The sequence below is a fragment of the Stigmatopora nigra genome, chromosome 7 (assembly GCF_051989575.1).
Source record: "Stigmatopora nigra isolate UIUO_SnigA chromosome 7, RoL_Snig_1.1, whole genome shotgun sequence".
Lineage (NCBI taxonomy): Eukaryota > Metazoa > Chordata > Actinopteri > Syngnathiformes > Syngnathidae > Stigmatopora > Stigmatopora nigra.
In genome coordinates this window covers 8867494-8884884 of record NC_135514.1, presented here as the reverse complement: position 1 = coordinate 8884884, position 17391 = coordinate 8867494, and the positions used below count along the sequence as shown (strand labels likewise).

Genomic DNA, 17391 nt, shown 5'->3' with positions numbered 1-17391 from the left:
TTGTGGATTTTATTATACATAATAAGTGAGCACTGTCAAGTACAATGCACATTCTTTAACAATGTCTTTTTGAAATTTATTGTGGTTGGACTGAAATGTGTATACTAACCTCTGAGTATGCAGAGGTAATGTGCTCATAGAGGCCTTGATGGCGGTGGATTGTGTCTTCCAGGTCTTGGAGCTCTGAAGGCAACTCTCCTTCACCACAAGCTTTACACCATGGTTCCACTTTACTCATGTACTGAGGAGACAAAAAGCACAACATGTATGCAAGGGTTATGCCTAGCTTTTGTATTTTTCTTGTTTTTTTTTACATTTATTTTAATGATCAGAAAGCTCAAATAAGCTTGAATGTCAAATAATATGAAGATCAGAAAAATGCTTTTAAATCATGCAAACACACATATGGTCAATTCAGATTTCAGTATGCTTGAGTGCATACCTGATCGGCTTTTTGGTGGAAGCTGGCCGACATCTCTAGGAGGGTGCTGCGTTCGTCCAGTGCTGCAGCAAAGGCCTTCCACTCCTGTTCCAACTGACCTGAAATCTGCTGGATCTGCTGGGAGGCATAGTGGCCTGATTCCAGGAGCCGATTCCCTACTGACATAATCCGGTTGATGTTCACATACACATTCTGGGAAAGGAGAAATGAGAATACACAACAGGGCAAAAATTTAGATAACATTCATATGCTTTTACTGATTTTAATAGTACTTTGCAATTGTCTTTTTAATGGTATTCTTATTTATAGTCAATGACCTCTCATAACAGACAACAGATGGTGCAACTGTGCAACATATAAAGGATACTGCGGTTTGATTAAGACTGCACAATCAGGCCCATGTAAGTAAAATACATGCAAACAGCAGCTGGTATCACTGCAAACTGTGTCCCATCATGTTTGTTTATTCAGTCCAGTTGGCTACCTAGCAGGTAAATAACTGCTGTGCTTCTTATAAACTGTTGCATATGTTTTGGGGAACTGCCTTTTTGTTTTCATGGTAAAATTCAAAGGCTTTGAGGACTTTCAAGGCAATAGGTCACATTTCTCAAACATTGTGCAGATCTGAATTCTGTATTAATACAACTAAGTCTTTACATACCGACTCAAATTCACAATTGTGGAAAGGTAGTTTTAGTCATATGTTAAGGCTCAGCTTTTATTTAAAATCTTGTCTCAGCAAACCTTGGAAAACGCATGTTTGATATTCAAGGAATATTAAAAATATCTTGCACCCATGGGATGTGGAAACACTGATTTCGAGTGTGTGCCATTTACTTTTTAGGGCATGACTATAATCTCTTAGGGCAAGCAACACAAGAGGGAAGAGGAAAGTCAATACTTTTCAATGCTTGTTCACATACAAGTTTTAACTCACATGGGAGACAGACTCCCATGTGAATAATAAGAAAAATGCCCCTCCAACATCTTTTCTTTTTAAAGAGTTGGGCTTCAAGCTGTTGTGTGTAGATAGGCACAGATCAGCGAACACTAATTAACACACAGTGGTAACAGCCTGTTATTCTATTCAATTACTGCTCCCGGCACACATTAGGCTCCTTACTTTACTTGTCTTGATCACAACGGGAAGGGAAAAATTAACTAAATATTAACAGAGTCCCCCAAAACGAGCACAGGATGGCTTCTGCATCCGAAATGACTAGCTTTAATCAAAACTATAAAGCTATTAAGGATCAACGGTGTTCTCTTTCTTTCACGGCAAGACTAGATTTTTTAATATCAGGAAAAATCGATAAGTACGCCAAAAACTTTGGGGCAAGTCGTATTACTGTGTATGACCACAGATGCACTCAACTTGATGCTATGAAACATCAATGTACTTAAGAGCTTAAAATCACATGAGCACTTGAAGATTCCAACAGTCCTCAAACTCACAGTAGTCGGTAGAGAACATAAAAGTCCAGCAGTGAATAGAGGAAATCTAATCCTATTATACAATTTTACACATCAAACATTCTGGGAGAACGAATTTTATGAATGGTGGCTTAAAGTTATTATGTTTGCTACATGAAACTCTAAGAATCAGTGAGAAAAACATGCGGGCAGCCAAACGTTAAGCACAATACATACATACAGACAGATTAAATGAAGAACAGGAGCATAGAGTTACCAAGTTGCAACCAATGCACCTGAAGTCATTTTGAACCATCTGTAAAACATTATGAATGAGATTAAATAACAGAGGCTGGAGGTCTAGAATTTAGCTGGAGGTAAAGGTTTAATCTAAAACTGATGGGTTAAAAGCAGGGTGGGTTGGGCGAGAGAACCAGCATTACTAATTTGAACTGAATAAGGTTTAAATGAAAATAAACAATGGTTTAGTAATATAACGACTAGGTATTTAGTAGGTTTTTGTCCCATGTTATGCATTGATACTATTTGATGAATACATATACAATATTTTGCATATTGCATTAGTCAAGTTGGAGGTTTAGAGTGTGTTGCAGAATGTTTTGCTTATATATATATCCAAGAAAAACATAACATGCACACTGGCATTCTGCTCCATGAAAATTGGAAAACACACTATTACCAAGTTACTATCTACAAAATAATACAAATGACAAATAACTAGTATGCCTGAAAAGGCAAATGGTAACTAGGAGCAAGAGACATTTTTGTCTCATTTTTGTTAAGTTATAACATGAACAACCCCAATCACGCTTGGTCACATATTGTTCTTTCGCCCAGTGTTTCCATTCAACAAGGCAACAGGAAAGGGAAATGAGGCTTCCTGTAGAAGAATGGGTGGTCAGTTGGAACGAGTGTTTTGTTCAAATATGAACACGTTTATACTGCAGTCTCATCTGTCTTTTGTACTACTGTTGTCTCAGGAACTATTGTTTCTTTCTGATCCACAGTGTTGACACAACTGGCTTTGGGTAGTTTTTCTGGAGTGGGTTCAAGTTAACCCTGCTTTGTGGCTTTGGTACCAAACTCCAGTCATAGTTGTACATGAGGATTTCAGCAATGTACCACGATTCTAAGACATAAGCATTTATGTTGTGTCTGGTCACAAATCCTGATATATTTTAATACACAATTAATATTAGTGTGTAGTTCCTCCCTCTAGTGATACGGAGTTTAGAAGAAAAACATCTTTTATTTGTTATTCTTCCACTGGGGAAATCTATTAGGTTCTCTCTTTTCTTTTTCATGAACAAGCAAAGAAGAAAAGCATTGGACAACAGGCTCAATACAGTACATAAAGTCTGTTGTCAGGAGAGCAGTTTTGTTGGCTCCAGCAAGGAGGGCAGCAAAGAGCAGCACACAGCTTTGGGAGGGGCATGGAGGCAATATGGGTCAATTATTGGGACGGTGCTGTGATAAGATATGACAGAGTGAGGCTGAGTGGCAAACAGCTGAATAATAGGACATATACAGTGGCAAGTCACAGCCAACGAGTGAGCAAGGGTTTAGGAGAAAGGCTGAGAAGAGAAGGCTCTGTGCTTTTGCGTCTGTGAGTGAGTGTGGAGTGTGACTGGTTACTGTGAATGACAGTAATGATGATAGCTGGCGATTGGTGTTCCTCTGTGTGCGTGTGCGCGCGTACAAGTACATTTACACAAAACAGGCAGCGTCTTACCATGCAGTTCATTGCAAAGTGGTTGTGCTGGGTTTGCAGCTCAGCAGCATGCTGGTGGTTTCCCCCGATTTCAGTGTAGCTGGTGAGGAAAAGTCCCTTATTGTGCATGATCCAGTCGAACATCTAAGCACAGAAATGAGAAAGATGTATTCGCCTAAATTTGTACGATATTAAGAAACGGTTGCTAGCAAAAAGAACAGGGCAAAAACATTTTAACATAAATCTGAGTTATCTTCCCTGCCAACTTTAAACCACCTATTTTTGCATTTATGATTACAGTTTTATCATACTTTGCATGCTTCTGCAGCTTGAAACGAGTGTTTTTCTTGTTTCTAAGGATGTGAAGTGCACCACTTGTGAAGAAGAGAAAGACAAGCTGGCTGCTCATTGGCTACAAATGGAGTCAGTGTTCATGCCTACAGCAGCACAAAACGTACTTTCAAAATACCGTCTTGAGCCTACCCACCAGTAAATTGCTGACACGCCTCCTAGCCTGGTGCAGGATTGCGCAAGTGTAGATCTGTGCTCCATATGAAAACAGTGACTATGTGTCCACCATGCCTCAACTTTGAAGTCACGTCAGAGGCTCCCTCCACATTGACATGCTTGCTTTATGGAAATGCGTCTTAAATTACAGCCTTGAGACTTTTCACAGCAGGCTTCTGCATTCGCCCCCAGCTCTGCACAGGATAACTATATCCATCAGCTCTACACATGCCACTCACACCCGTGTAATTCTTGAGAACAAACATGCCTTCTCTAGCAGTTTCAGCTGTTTTTGAACACATTCTCATATCCATGAGATGAGATCAAAAACTATACAGGCAGTCGCTGAATTACAACATATACGAGTTACATCTGTTAGACTTTACGACTGCAAAAGTTGTAAAGCATGATTCATGAGAGGGCAGTGAGACTGTTGGGTATGACAGTTGTTTACGCTCCACCTTAAAAGCCAAATCAGTAAATGATAGACCAATTTTATTTTCTTTAAGATGAGGAATGCAAAAATTACTATTTCTGAGGAGATTGCTCTATTTTAAAAACAACAGGTGATTTTCTGTCTACCTCATACAGTCCTGCATCCGACAACCTCAATTACAATGCCTGAATTGAAACATTAAGACGATTCGTCATCTGCAAAACATACACCAGAAATGAATTCTGACCTTTTCTGCATCTTGTTCGAAAAGACGTAGCTGGAAACATTGGTCCAATTTTAGCTTCCTCATGTGCCACAGTTGCTGCAGGTTCTGACGTGTTCCGTGAAGCTTATCCAATAAACTTGTCACTTTGGTTCCAAGGTTGTGAGCATCTGCATGCGTGTAGAAACCATGATGGTGATCATTGGAATCTCCGCTTGCTCCAATTCGGTTCCCAAACACGCTTTCGACGCTACTCCCGCTTCCCAGACTTTGGGACTGTAGCCTCTGCAACAGCCTGCGTCCTTGTGTGTCCAACTCTTCCACCGAGGCTTTAGTGGCTCTTTTCTTTAGTGTTGCATGTTCTTCCATGAGCCGACGAGACCCTTCCAAGTCCCGAGGGAGATCTCGCTGGGACAAAGTTTCCTGCAGCTCTTCAAGTCGTGCCAAAGCTCGTGCTGCATCGCTGGCAAAGGTCTCAAAAGAGAGCCGCACCTAAAGAAAAATGTAATTCTGTGAACTGGATATATACAGTAAGTTTTCATCTAAGCTTAGACTCTCTGTATGAACCAAATGTTTGTTTTATGTTTGAGAATGCAGCCAAACCTCAATCCAATCATCATGGTTGTACTCCAAACTGCCATCAAAGTCGGCTGTCAGCTGCGAAGGGTCGACGATTTTGGATAAACCTTCTAAGGAGACCATTACTGTCTGTTGGTATCATGAAGCAGAAAGAAACAAATTGTTCAAAAACGCAACGAAAATCAAGAACGTCACTATCCAAGCAAGAAAACCACAACTGTGTCAGAATATTTCCCACAGTATTACTTACTTACCATAAAGTATGTAGCTCTTTGTGTGGATTATCACATTTACTGTTTGCACAGGTGTGAAAACATTCCATTCACTTCATGTTACAATCATTGTTATCATTAATTTAGACAGTAGGCAATTTCATTAATATGAGCTAAGAGTTGACATTGGCAAAATACTGTTAGAGAAGCATAATAAATGACTTTCAAAGTTTTTTGATCACGTATAATAATAATTATTCCCAATTTTGGATTAAATACATTTGCACGCTAAATAATGTCCAGCCTTTCAAATAAAAAAGAAAGCACCGACTTAATTGAAATTTTGCTAGTTTCAACAATACAATGCTAATCCTGGTCCAACTGACAACTAGGGTGAAATACATCATGGTGCCCTATATACCCTGTTTCCATAGTAACTGGGTCAGGACTAAATATACCAGTATCACATGACCACATGGGAATGAACAGTGTCACTGTCACTAAGCAACAATGCAATTAACACTGATAAAATAGGAATGATAAAATATGACAACAAATTTCCTCAAGGAAAAAAACAACAATTTAGAACTGATTAAGTTATAAACTTATGTTAATGAAATGTATCTGTATTATTGAGCCATTAAAAGTGAAATAAAGTAAGGGTAAGATCACATCATTTGTTGAACAGTCAAACATATAAACAGCCATACCTCAAACTCAAACTTGGAGCTTCCAAAGTTGGTCCTCTGCTTCTGCCAAAAATTATCTGGCTTGATGATGAGAGCAACGTGGATGCACGATGGGAAGGACTCTTGTAAGATTTTCAGCAGAGGCTTGATGCTGTCCCATTTTGAGCCGCGCATGTCCACAATGACAGTGAAGCCATGTCTAACCACCTCCTCACTGCAGTTCAGATAAAACAAAATAAAATTGCTAAATGTAATTTCTTTAAAACGTTCCTGGTAAACTTTTTCAGAACCTGAATTAGCAAATAAAAAGTTAATCCCTATTGCTAAAGATGTCACTATGTAAATGGGGTTGAAAAAAAATAAAAAAATAAACCCTTTCCACCACTGCTTACCACGTGTTGCTCTATGAGTCCATAAAAGGTAAATTTTAGGTGTTAGAAGGTTTAAATCAGAATCTGTCCAGTAAGGAGAGCAAAACACACAGGGCCTCCTGCTGTAACTCGCTTTGACCTCACTATGAAAACAGATCTGCAGCCGCTAAAGGGCTTGATAGAAAAAGAGGGGAGGGATTGAGAAAGTGTGAGAGAGAGCAATAAAGGGAGTGAGTGAGTGAGAGAGAGAGAGAGAGAGAGAGAGAGAGAGAGAGAATCTCACAAGAACAAATGAGTAAAATGGCCAAAATACTATACTAAACTTTGAGTACCGTAGTCAAATGAAAGAATACAATATATACATCTCTTCCTAATCCCCACAATGTGATCGAGTAATAGAAAATGGGTCCAAAACTAAAAATTAAATCAATTTATTCCAGAGAAAGTATTCCATCCTGCATTTATTATACAGTACGTAAACCCAAAATGGACATTTTCCCCGAGGCTGTAATAGCGATCAAAGAACTCTTGGTCATATCACACAGGTTTAAAGCTTCTACTGGCCCAACAACAAGAACAGTTCAGTTGTGATTGAGTCAATGCCAGTAGAGTGAAATGACAGGTCGAGAGAGAATATTCATGGAATGGTTTAGAGTTTAGACTTTAGAGCATTAACTAAATATGCCAAAGAGCGTTGCAGACACGTGATTTACGTATTACTTGCCTTGGGACAGTGGCCAGATAAGCTATGAGCCGGCGCAGGTCTTCTGCTCGTATTCTATCATGGTTGCTCCGTGCTGGGAATGTGAGAACGGGACCTCCGCGTCTGTCTCTACCTCCTACATGGAGTTGAGGAGAGAGATTAAAATGCCAGTGCAAGAAAATCAACCTTAACAAAACTACAGCACCATCTCTAAAATATATTTCCTTGATAGTTATTGGAAACAATAACATTTTTTTAATCAGCGGTTTGCTTTACAACCTTTGAAAAAAAGTTTTGAGACCCTGTTTTAATGATAGTTTTGCAATGAACACAATTGTTTTTTTTTTTCTCCTGGGGGAGTTGTGCCATAGCCAAGGTCTGTGTTTATCCAGCTCAAGTTCCCATTGGTGATGTCATGCTTTATTTCTTCATAAAAAAACAATTTGAGGCTCCCTCACTACCAACTATGGTATTGCATCAAAACAAGATAACAGTACAATCTCATACAATTTACCAAATTTCTACATTTAATTCATCATCTGAATAATTATGATCCATACACTGTGGTACATTAGTCGGTATAATTGAGATGGAACATAATATTTCAAGGGGATGTGACATCCTATAGCTAAACTTTGGCATTCCAGAAACTGCATGTTTCAATTGTGAGCACGTGAAAATTAATGCTACCACCCTGAGTGAAAAGATTAATATCTAAACGGGCATTTTCCTTTAGTGACACATTTTTCTTTCCACAATGGCCTATCAGTGGCTGTTTGTGTCTTCCTGCCCTCAGTTACCAAGGTAACAAAAGCACAGTCAACATTGATCCCAATGCACAGGGCAGTTTGGAGCATATGTTAGGTATAAGTGAAAATACTAATGAACAGTAGCCACAAGTTTGCACTTAAGTATGATTTGATAATATGATTTTAGTGTCCAACCTGAGAGAAAGGCCACCTTCTCCTTGAGGATGGGGAGCACATCAATGGCCTTCATGTCTTCATTACGATGAAATCCTACAAAAAAAGAAAATGTTTGTCATAAATGAAAGGACCCACATAATCTGTACCTTCCATTCATTTTCGACACTGCTTATCCTTTTCGGAGTAACGGTGTGCAAGGTGCAGTCATTCAAGCTGATTTTGGCGAAAGGCAGTCGACACCCTAAAATGGTCGCCAGTCAGGCGTAGTGCTCTCACACAGAGACAGATAACCATTCGCACTCAAAATCACATTGCCGCTGAGTGAGAATTGATCTCACGGTGCTTGCTGTACCACTATACTTTTAGCGACAAGTTTGAACTTGTCAATACAAATTAAATTACCATGAAGTTTTCATTTTATTTCCACACATGAAAGCACATTGTGCCTGTTCAGAATACGACATCAACCGTTATAGTGACAGCCTGGGAAGAGGTGAGTTTTTTGGAAGGTGCAAAGTAAGTGCTCACCTGTGAAAAACAATAGTCCATTTCTATTTTTTTTCGCCATGCAAAAGGTAAATATCTCTTACTAATTGGGACTAATTTAATGTAATCACAAAGCATGAAATATGGATGTTTGTTAAGGTGTTTGTTTTAAAATGTTTCTTTTTAACTCTGGAGTAACATTAAAATATCTTTCCAGAAGACACAATCTTAGACTCTGTTTTAGAGTTAGGATTAGTCACTGTGGGTTCCTTTTAATTGTATCATTTGATATTGAGGGATATTGAGCAAGGAAGCAGAGATGAAAGTGTCTGTGGAAAAGACTGTGACCCATCGATCATCTAGTTGATCCACTGAGCATATGACAGGTAGTAAATCATTTAGTAGTGCAGGAGTGTTAGATGTCTCTATTTTAACTCTTGCATGCATGTAGTCAGATAGAAAACAGTACATATCAATGCGAGTGTCAATGAGTAACTGCTGGACAACAATATGAAAAAATACTGTAACCCTGGCAAGAATTATCATGTGCATAGATTCTGTAATAAATTGATGAAAGAAGTAGGCTCCCAGCTGAAAAAAAAAAATCCACTTAATTTTAAATGTGCAATAGCCATGATTCTGTTACACGTTTACCCTTAAACTTGCAAACTGATACACTATTCTCAATACAACAATGTGATATATATTATTCATATTTTTTTTTTTGTTTTATGCATAGATTTTCTATTTTACTGTATGTTTTGTAATGTCTCCTTGCATGGGCATAGAGGTATAACAACATTTTGTTGTGCACTGCTTAATGAAAATAAACAATTTAAGACAAAAGTGAACATATCCTATCGTTATCCTTCCTCCATAATTTCCTTATTTACTTTACGTTATATACTGGTAAGATGAAAAATAACATGTTAAGATAGGCTCCCCCTGGGTTTCTAGATGTGATTTTCGAGACAACACTAAACCACTGAATACAGAGAGGGACACAAAATTGAAGCTTACATGTTGAGGTCGCAGAATGAGCGTGGGACTTCATTTTAAAATTAGGCTTCTGTAGGCTGTATTTGCCTTTTGATATCCAAGTAAAACTGTCCATTGTGAAAACATTTTCGGGGTATTGGAGTAAAATATGTGAACCATACTATAGGGTATTTTATATAAAGGGGTATATATTTAGAAGGACTTGTCACAGTCCTCTGGTTGTGCTTACTTTGGTGACGTGGTGAGACAAGAAAAGTAGGATGTTTGAAGGCAGGATTGTACATGTGACTTGGATTAGAAAGGGATTTCAGATAACATCCATTAAATGTTATTTTTATACACAAGCTGCTGACCATGCTATTTATAATAGCGGATGAAAAATTATGGGAATAGTTTCTGTAAAAACTGGACAATTCTTACAGGTATACATGTGTAACATATAAAGCCATCTTCATAGGACAAACACTAGGACACATAATACAAATTACACATGTAAACATTCATCTTCTATACCGCCCATCCTTGAAAGGATAGCTGAGGTTGATGGAGCCTAACCCAGCTATCTTTGGGCGAAAGGCAGAGTTCACCCTAGAATGGTCGCCAGTCAGTCGTACACAAATGACCATGCACACTCCCAATCATATTTGAACCAGCGGGAATTGAGCCCGCGCCTCCCCGCACTGAAGTCAGGCAAGTGAACCTTTATACTACGAGACGGCTTTAAGATAATTTTAGAAGGGACAAACACTACGACATAAAATTGAGGCCGAATTCTACTCATAAAATGTTTAAAATCAAGGTTTAAATGCATTTATACAGTAGAAACATTAGGCTGTCATGACATCCACACATACGCACACATACAAACACACAAAAGCATGGGAGCATGGACACACAGACAAACAACTGTAAGCTAAATTTCTATGTCTCTCAAGCCATATTGTACACAAATGTTCTGTCATTAAACCACATAAATAGAGCCTCAATTGAGTTCTGTGGCCTACAACCAGTGCTGCCAGAAGGCATGAAGTCTGTGGTAAGCTCAACTTTCATTGGATTTTTCATATTGTTGTTTGTGTGATTTTCAGTAGAAATAACACTTCACTCTTACCACAACCCCTTGACCTGATAACCCACCACTCAACAACACAGAAAAAAAGATAGATTTATGTGTCACAATAATTGGGTAATGTAGACTTTTGTACATCTTAATGAGATTGGAGATTTCTGTAGGGAAAATAACATATTATGACTCAAATAATGACTGTTTTGTACATATCTTTGTGTAAAGAGGTACTAGTGTATAACTTTAAACATTTAAGAATAGTATCATGTGACTGACACTGTTATTTCATCTACAATAGTTTATGTTTATTAGCCTATTTGCAACTCTAGAGAGCTTCAAGAGAACAGTAGACAAGAAGCTTTGACTGGAGATTAAACTATTTTACTGAGCTCACTGTGAGGACACTAAAATGTATAATTCAAGCAGTTTCTTTGCGTCATTGTCTTCCACTCACTGCGAGTGTAATGCTTGTGGTTTTATGATGCTGCTACAACGGTTTAAATGTTAATTTCACACCTTGGTAGGCCTGATTAACAACCTTCCCTCAGAGGAGATGAACAAATATTCAAGTTATTCTTCCCATTGACTTTGTTGTGATCACTGATGACACAAAATGCAGTGCTCTAACTCCCTCCCTTCTATGGGAAGTGGTCCCTGTGGCCACACTATTAGAAACTGTCTGCATCACTTCGTAGTATTTAGTGCTTTCCTAAGAATACTATAGTCCATGGTTAACAGTTTCTGAATAACCAACAACTAGTGATGTTTAAAACAACAACAAAATATCTTTGAGTGAAATAATTGTGTCAAAGGAACATAATTTGAGATTTTGTTCATCAGCTTGTTACTTCACACATTTATTTAGACAAAATTAAACTATGAAGAGTCTAGCACTCAGCCGCAATGTTAGTTTGTTTACCTGATTTAGTACACTTGCTAAATGAGGTCCCAAATGGAAGTTGCAACTAATGCATCATTTAGGCCATCTGTGTTAGTGTTTTCTACTAATGCATAGCATATGCTCAAGGGCCAGACCAATTGTATGCGTATTTAAATGGCCATGGGGGATGTAATGGCACCATATTCTTTATTTATATCTTGACTCCTCTGCAATTATTTCATCATATTTATTCACCTGGGAGAAAACAATATAAATGCCGTATAAGTGCACCTTGGACAGCGACATGCACTAATTATTGGGTCCCAGAATAAGACAATTACTTGTTTTAAAATGTTTTTTTGTTCTTTAAAGGACACACAAAAGCATGCATTTCAGAAAGAAGGCAGGATCTACTGGTCAAAGATTTTAGCACCACCGACTCTTTCATACCAATAAACAGTCTTCAGTATAGCTCGTGGGAAACATGCAAACTCTTTCTACAAGAAATGTTTTCCTAAATGTTACACAGACTGCTATATTTATCTTACTATAGAAAGGAAGCAAATGAAAAGTGTGAGTGTAAAAAAAAATAATTGTATTCACCTGAGAGTCTGATCAGAACTTTCCCTGCTTGGGCATATTGCCAACTGTGGTTGTCCAGCACCGCCATTGATAATTGAAACCATCCATAACGCCTAGTCTAGGCAAATGCTACACCCTGGTAAGCTCAACCATAACTAGCTTCCAACCACTCTTTGCTCTCTGACTGTAACATGGTTGCATGGCAAGAAGGCATCCAGAAAAAAAAGCAGAGCCATATATCGACTAATGTCCTGTCACCCATTGAGCGGCAGAAACGTGAAGGCACTGCCAACTACTTTTTTTTTTTTTTTTGCTAACACAACTGTCTTTTCTTTGCCTTGTCCTTCTAGTCAGTAACTCCTCCCAAACACAAGATTTAGTAACAACAAATGCTTTGCATTAAACAGTTCCCCCCTCCCAGATTGCCTAAGAAACTACTCCCCACAAAAATGAGAGAAGTTAAGCGAGCTAAATATAATTTTAACTGTTATTTTTATGTGAGTAATAGGCTTTCATAATGATGCTTCTTATCCTTCTTGTGGCCTCTCGATTTAAAAAAATGACAATTCAATTGTTTACTGACCTTAGATGGATCAGAGTCCCAAAAAAAGATCTCAACAATAATTGATTTCTATGATTAAATCCTGAAAAATTCCAACTAGTGGGGCCAGGCTTGGCAAAAAAACTACCTGATCTTCCCAATCTGCAGTAATAAAAAAATAATTCAAAGCAAAAGATGAAAAATACACGTGTCTCAACAGCTGCTGTTGTCCCTGGTCTCAGTTACAGATAAAATGAGAAGCTATCTAGTGTTGAGCTAAAAAATGACATCTACATGTGTACTGTATGTGGTGCCATTTTCTATGTAGGTCACATTTTTAACTGATCCAACTAGAATCAGTTGTACTGAATTGTCATCTAGGGTTTTATGTGCCTCAGAGACCTAATACACTGAGGTATGTCGTCAACTGGGACGTTTGATCTTGACAGGTCTTACGGGAAAAATACCTGGTGAGCCAATCGGACAAAAAAAAAATAGAGCTTGACAAGTAAGCATAATGCCGCCTTGATATTCTTGATGCATCTGTGCCCTGTGTACCATCACCATGATAAAAGAGGACAAGGCCTTTTTCAGTATTGAGTAGCATGTGCAACTATCTGTATTTAAGACTCCTTTTGAAAACAGCAGAGACTCAGTGTAGCCAGCTGAGTTACATAAATACATTAATGAATGAGAGAAAGAAGTACGGGGGGATACTTTATACAGCTCAAGGAAGACCATTCATCAGCTTCTTCAATACAAACTTTGCTCAATCCACTGATTGTACTGCCTCACAAAAACAACAACAAAAACAGCCATCAACCCACTGGGCACTAACTAACACTTCATAGACAGGGTGCGCATGAGAGAGAAATGTGTTGGTGTGTATGTGTGTACATACATCTTCATTGTAAGAGCTGCCTCAGACCACAGAGGGGGAAAGGGAAGTTTAAGGAATGGGTTCGAAATAACAGCACATTTGTTACCTGAACCAGATGGCAGGTAAACTAATGACAGGAGACAAAATGCTGAGGAAAGAGTAGAAGAGGAGGAGTCAATGGAATCAATGAAAGCCAATGTTGTGGCTGCACACTGTAGCTAAACAATTACAATGTAATTAAATTGCAATGCAATAGTATTATGTGATATAACCCAATTAAATTTTAAAATGTGATGTGCTGTTAAGTAATTTTAACAATTGTGTACTACACTTGAATTTTGGTATTTATATAGATTCGAGTATTTCCAGATGTAATTTTTGCAACATGCTGACGCATATATGCGTCATAAAAAAAGTCAAAAGAATCTATTCTTGCTGTCAAATCATTTTGCTGCAAAACTGTCATGTCATCCAAAACAACAAAGATGGCTTTGTACTGCGTAACATTCAAATCTAATCACAGAGTTTGCAATTAGAATGGAATTTTCAACTATGAAGTATTCATAAAGACGTGACAGACTGTATCTTTCTTCTTAAAGTCAGTGAAATGCAATTAGTAAAGAAACAGTGCAAAAAGTACAAGCACTAACTGCTGCTGATGATTTTGTTTACCTTAACATGAATATGATTTCACAAATATCTGCTTTGATGATGTAAAGACATTTTTACAGTGAAGGGCTATCATCAAAGGGTCAATCTAAAAATCAACCTTTGTGGTTAAGGCGAGCTCAGTTTAGAAAAGGATGTGTCAAATGAAAACTAGTTTTTATGACAGGCAAATCAAATCATAAGCCTTTATTGTCTTCATTCACAGCTGCATATAAACATAAAACTAGTGGAAATGTACTATTTAGCAAGTGGACCAAAAAAAAAAGTAGTAACGCTCCTGTGAAGAGGCTCAAATCCTTGGTTCATATACAGGATAACTTAAATGCTAGTTTGAATGGAGCTAAGTTGCCAAAAGGTTTAAATACTAAAATACTTACAAGAAACAGAAGAGATGTGGACAGACATATCACCTCCTAGTCATCTTCTCAACACATGATGAATAAAAGCAGCACAAAGGAGTTCATATATATATATATATGAGGATCTACTAAAGTACTGCATTTCATGCATTCCAGCTACCATCCACTGGTTTCTTTTCCATCATAATATCTACAGGAAAAACATAGAATCACCTTTAAAAAAACAAATTCCATATTCTGTAGTCTTAAGATTAACCTAATATCATTTTCAGGAGAAAATCAAATTGTATTCCTCCGCTAGTGCAAAAATAATCTGCAGCAAAAACGTTCTCTCCCTATACTATAATTGTATAAACAGCAAAGATGAGCATCAGTCCTACAAAACCAGAGCAAATGTGAAATGTAAGTTAATCTAAGATCCACTGACATTCCAGTGCTCCTGCAGCCATGCATCCTTATTCAATATACCCCCACATCAAAGAGCAAAGTGCATTGAGACAACATCCCCCACCCACCCCACGCTTTGTGCGTAGCCTGCCTCCCATTTGCTGTGTCCATAATGCTGACAGAAGGTGAGAAGCCAATGGTGGATGGACCAGAGGAAATGGCGGAAACCTTACTCTTCTGTGCATCATTACCTTACAGGAAGAGAGCAAGTCGGAGGTAGCAACAGAAGACAAAGATTACTTTTTGGGGAACAAAAATGTGCAAACCTACAATATTAACAATATTAAAATTATAATGCCTTTTGAACTTAAGATCAATTTTGACTTTGTAATGATGATGACGATGAGTATTATGGTGAAGATGTTGGCAGGGCAAAGGAAAAATTGACTCTAAGGCAAATGTTATTCAGACCAGATGGATCTAATTAGCATGCAGCACGGTATACTTTATGTATTCATTGTGCATCTGTGTTTGTGTGGAAAAATGTGTATGCGAATGGTTTGTCTGTCTAAGCGTTTTTGCGTAAATGATGTTGCCTGCCTAAGGCCTGACGCTTGGTCATGTGCCTTATAAAGCCCTCCCTTCTCATACACACAAACAAATGTTATATAAGACTTGACAATGTCACATCAGTAATAGAGCATTAAATATGAAAGCGCCGTTTAGCTTAAAGATGCAATAATAACGAACAGTATTTAGAAACCTTCATTCTATTTAAACATAGTGATAGAGGCAGGACCAATAAATAATATGAAGATTTGATTATGGAGAGTAGTTGCTTAGTTGTGTCAATGAAACTCGATGCATAACATGACGTTTTTTTTAATTTTTTTATCGCCATCTTTTATCAAATGATATTTGGTCCCAAAACTAATGCTAATTTATCTGCCCGTCTTGCATGTGAGAAAAATTATATCTTGGATGAGAATACAGTACAATAAACTGAACAAAACAAAAACAAAGGAACATGTGCAGTTAAATATATCTCAAGCTGAACCTTGCTGGGTGAATTCAACGACAAAAACTTGAAAGAATACCACTTCCTACTTCTTAAAAAGGTTATTTGAATACAGTATGCATGGTTATGCCAGCCTTTTTGTCTGGCTGGTGTGCACATGTTTAGGATTCAAAGGCAAAATCCAAAAAGGACCGCAGAGTGACATGGGGACGGATGAGAAACACAGCTGAAGTTCACTACTGAACTGAATTAAACTAAACAGAACCACATGGAGCAGGAAGGAAGAGAAGAGGGTGGCAGTGGGGGTTACTTTTGTCCTTTTACATCCAGAAGAGAGTAAAGGAGGAATATTATATGAATAAAGAGAAAGTTAAGAAAGACAGTACACAGTAAATGTGCCACATTTTACTTAACCTTTTATCGGCACTTCCATGCCTTTTTGGCTGCCATTGTCGGCACTAGACGTGCAATCCAATTTGAGTGTATGCGGTAATAATACTCATGATAATACTTATCTTTCAAAGAAGCAGAAGAGTTAAATAGTGTATCCAGATGATCATTATTGGACTTGTACCCGTACCGCTTGGACCCTCAATGCTAAATCAGATAATATTATCAATTTTGGAGATCTGAATTGTCCTGATTGAACTGGTAGCGATTTGCCTACCCTTACAGATTATCTGGGCCTAAGTGCCAGACCATAACTGGGGAGTGTCCAAATATTTACTCTTATCGTGCTTAGCCTGTAAATCTATATGTGAGACTACAGAGCACGTTTGTATGGGTCTGTGCGTGTACAAGCTTTTCGACAAAAAAGTCCAACCGTACAATGATTAAGCAATAGATTTAAATGTCGACCTTTGAAAAAACTAAAAACAAGATCAAATAAATAAAATGTGGAGCTTAAAAATGTTATCACTGCTTATATTATTTATGAAACACTTTTAATGATGTGCAGCACCAACAGGAAACAGACGTTTGACCCAAGGCCTTCCTTACTGATATTGAGAGAAAAAACAATCACAGCTCAAACAATGGATGACAATGACTTGTTTTCTGGTGTGTGACCAATCTGATAGTGTAAAAATAAAAGTCTCTAAATCATCATTTAATGTATTCTTCTATTATTATCCCAACACTCCAACAGGAGATGATGTCTTTAATAACAAGCACACACAAGCAAGCTGTTTTCCTGAGTTTAAAGATCATCAATCAGTGCTTTGTTTGTGACTCACAAAAAAAAAATCATGAAAACTTCCTTAGAGGACCCTCACAAAATCGTGAAAATAAC

At 37.9% G+C, this 17391-nt stretch overlaps 1 protein-coding gene across 6 annotated transcripts in view; it reads right to left on the bottom strand.

Annotated features, from left to right (window-relative positions):
- triob (trio Rho guanine nucleotide exchange factor b) overlaps positions 1–17391 on the bottom strand; it is a 56585-nt gene that overhangs the window by 32962 nt on the left and 6232 nt on the right. For 4 of the 6 annotated variants that reach the window (XR_013326837.1, XR_013326838.1, XM_077720460.1 and 1 more), the window contains exons 1-7: positions 6626–6762; positions 6255–6447; positions 5357–5461; positions 4778–5245; positions 3609–3731; positions 443–634; positions 110–241 (exon numbers count right to left, since the gene is read on the bottom strand). Coding sequence is in view for 4 of the 6 variants with exons in the window: in XM_077720460.1 (XP_077576586.1) it covers positions 110–241; positions 443–634; positions 3609–3731; positions 4778–5245; positions 5357–5461; positions 6255–6407 (1173 nt within the window). In the remaining 2 variants the exon portion in view is untranslated. Of the gene's footprint in view, positions 1–109; positions 242–442; positions 635–3608; positions 3732–4777; positions 5246–5356; positions 5462–6254; positions 6448–6625; positions 6763–7328; positions 7444–8251; positions 8327–17391 lie in introns of those variants that run through there. The other 2 variants (XM_077720462.1, XM_077720459.1) reach the window with 2 other exon arrangements.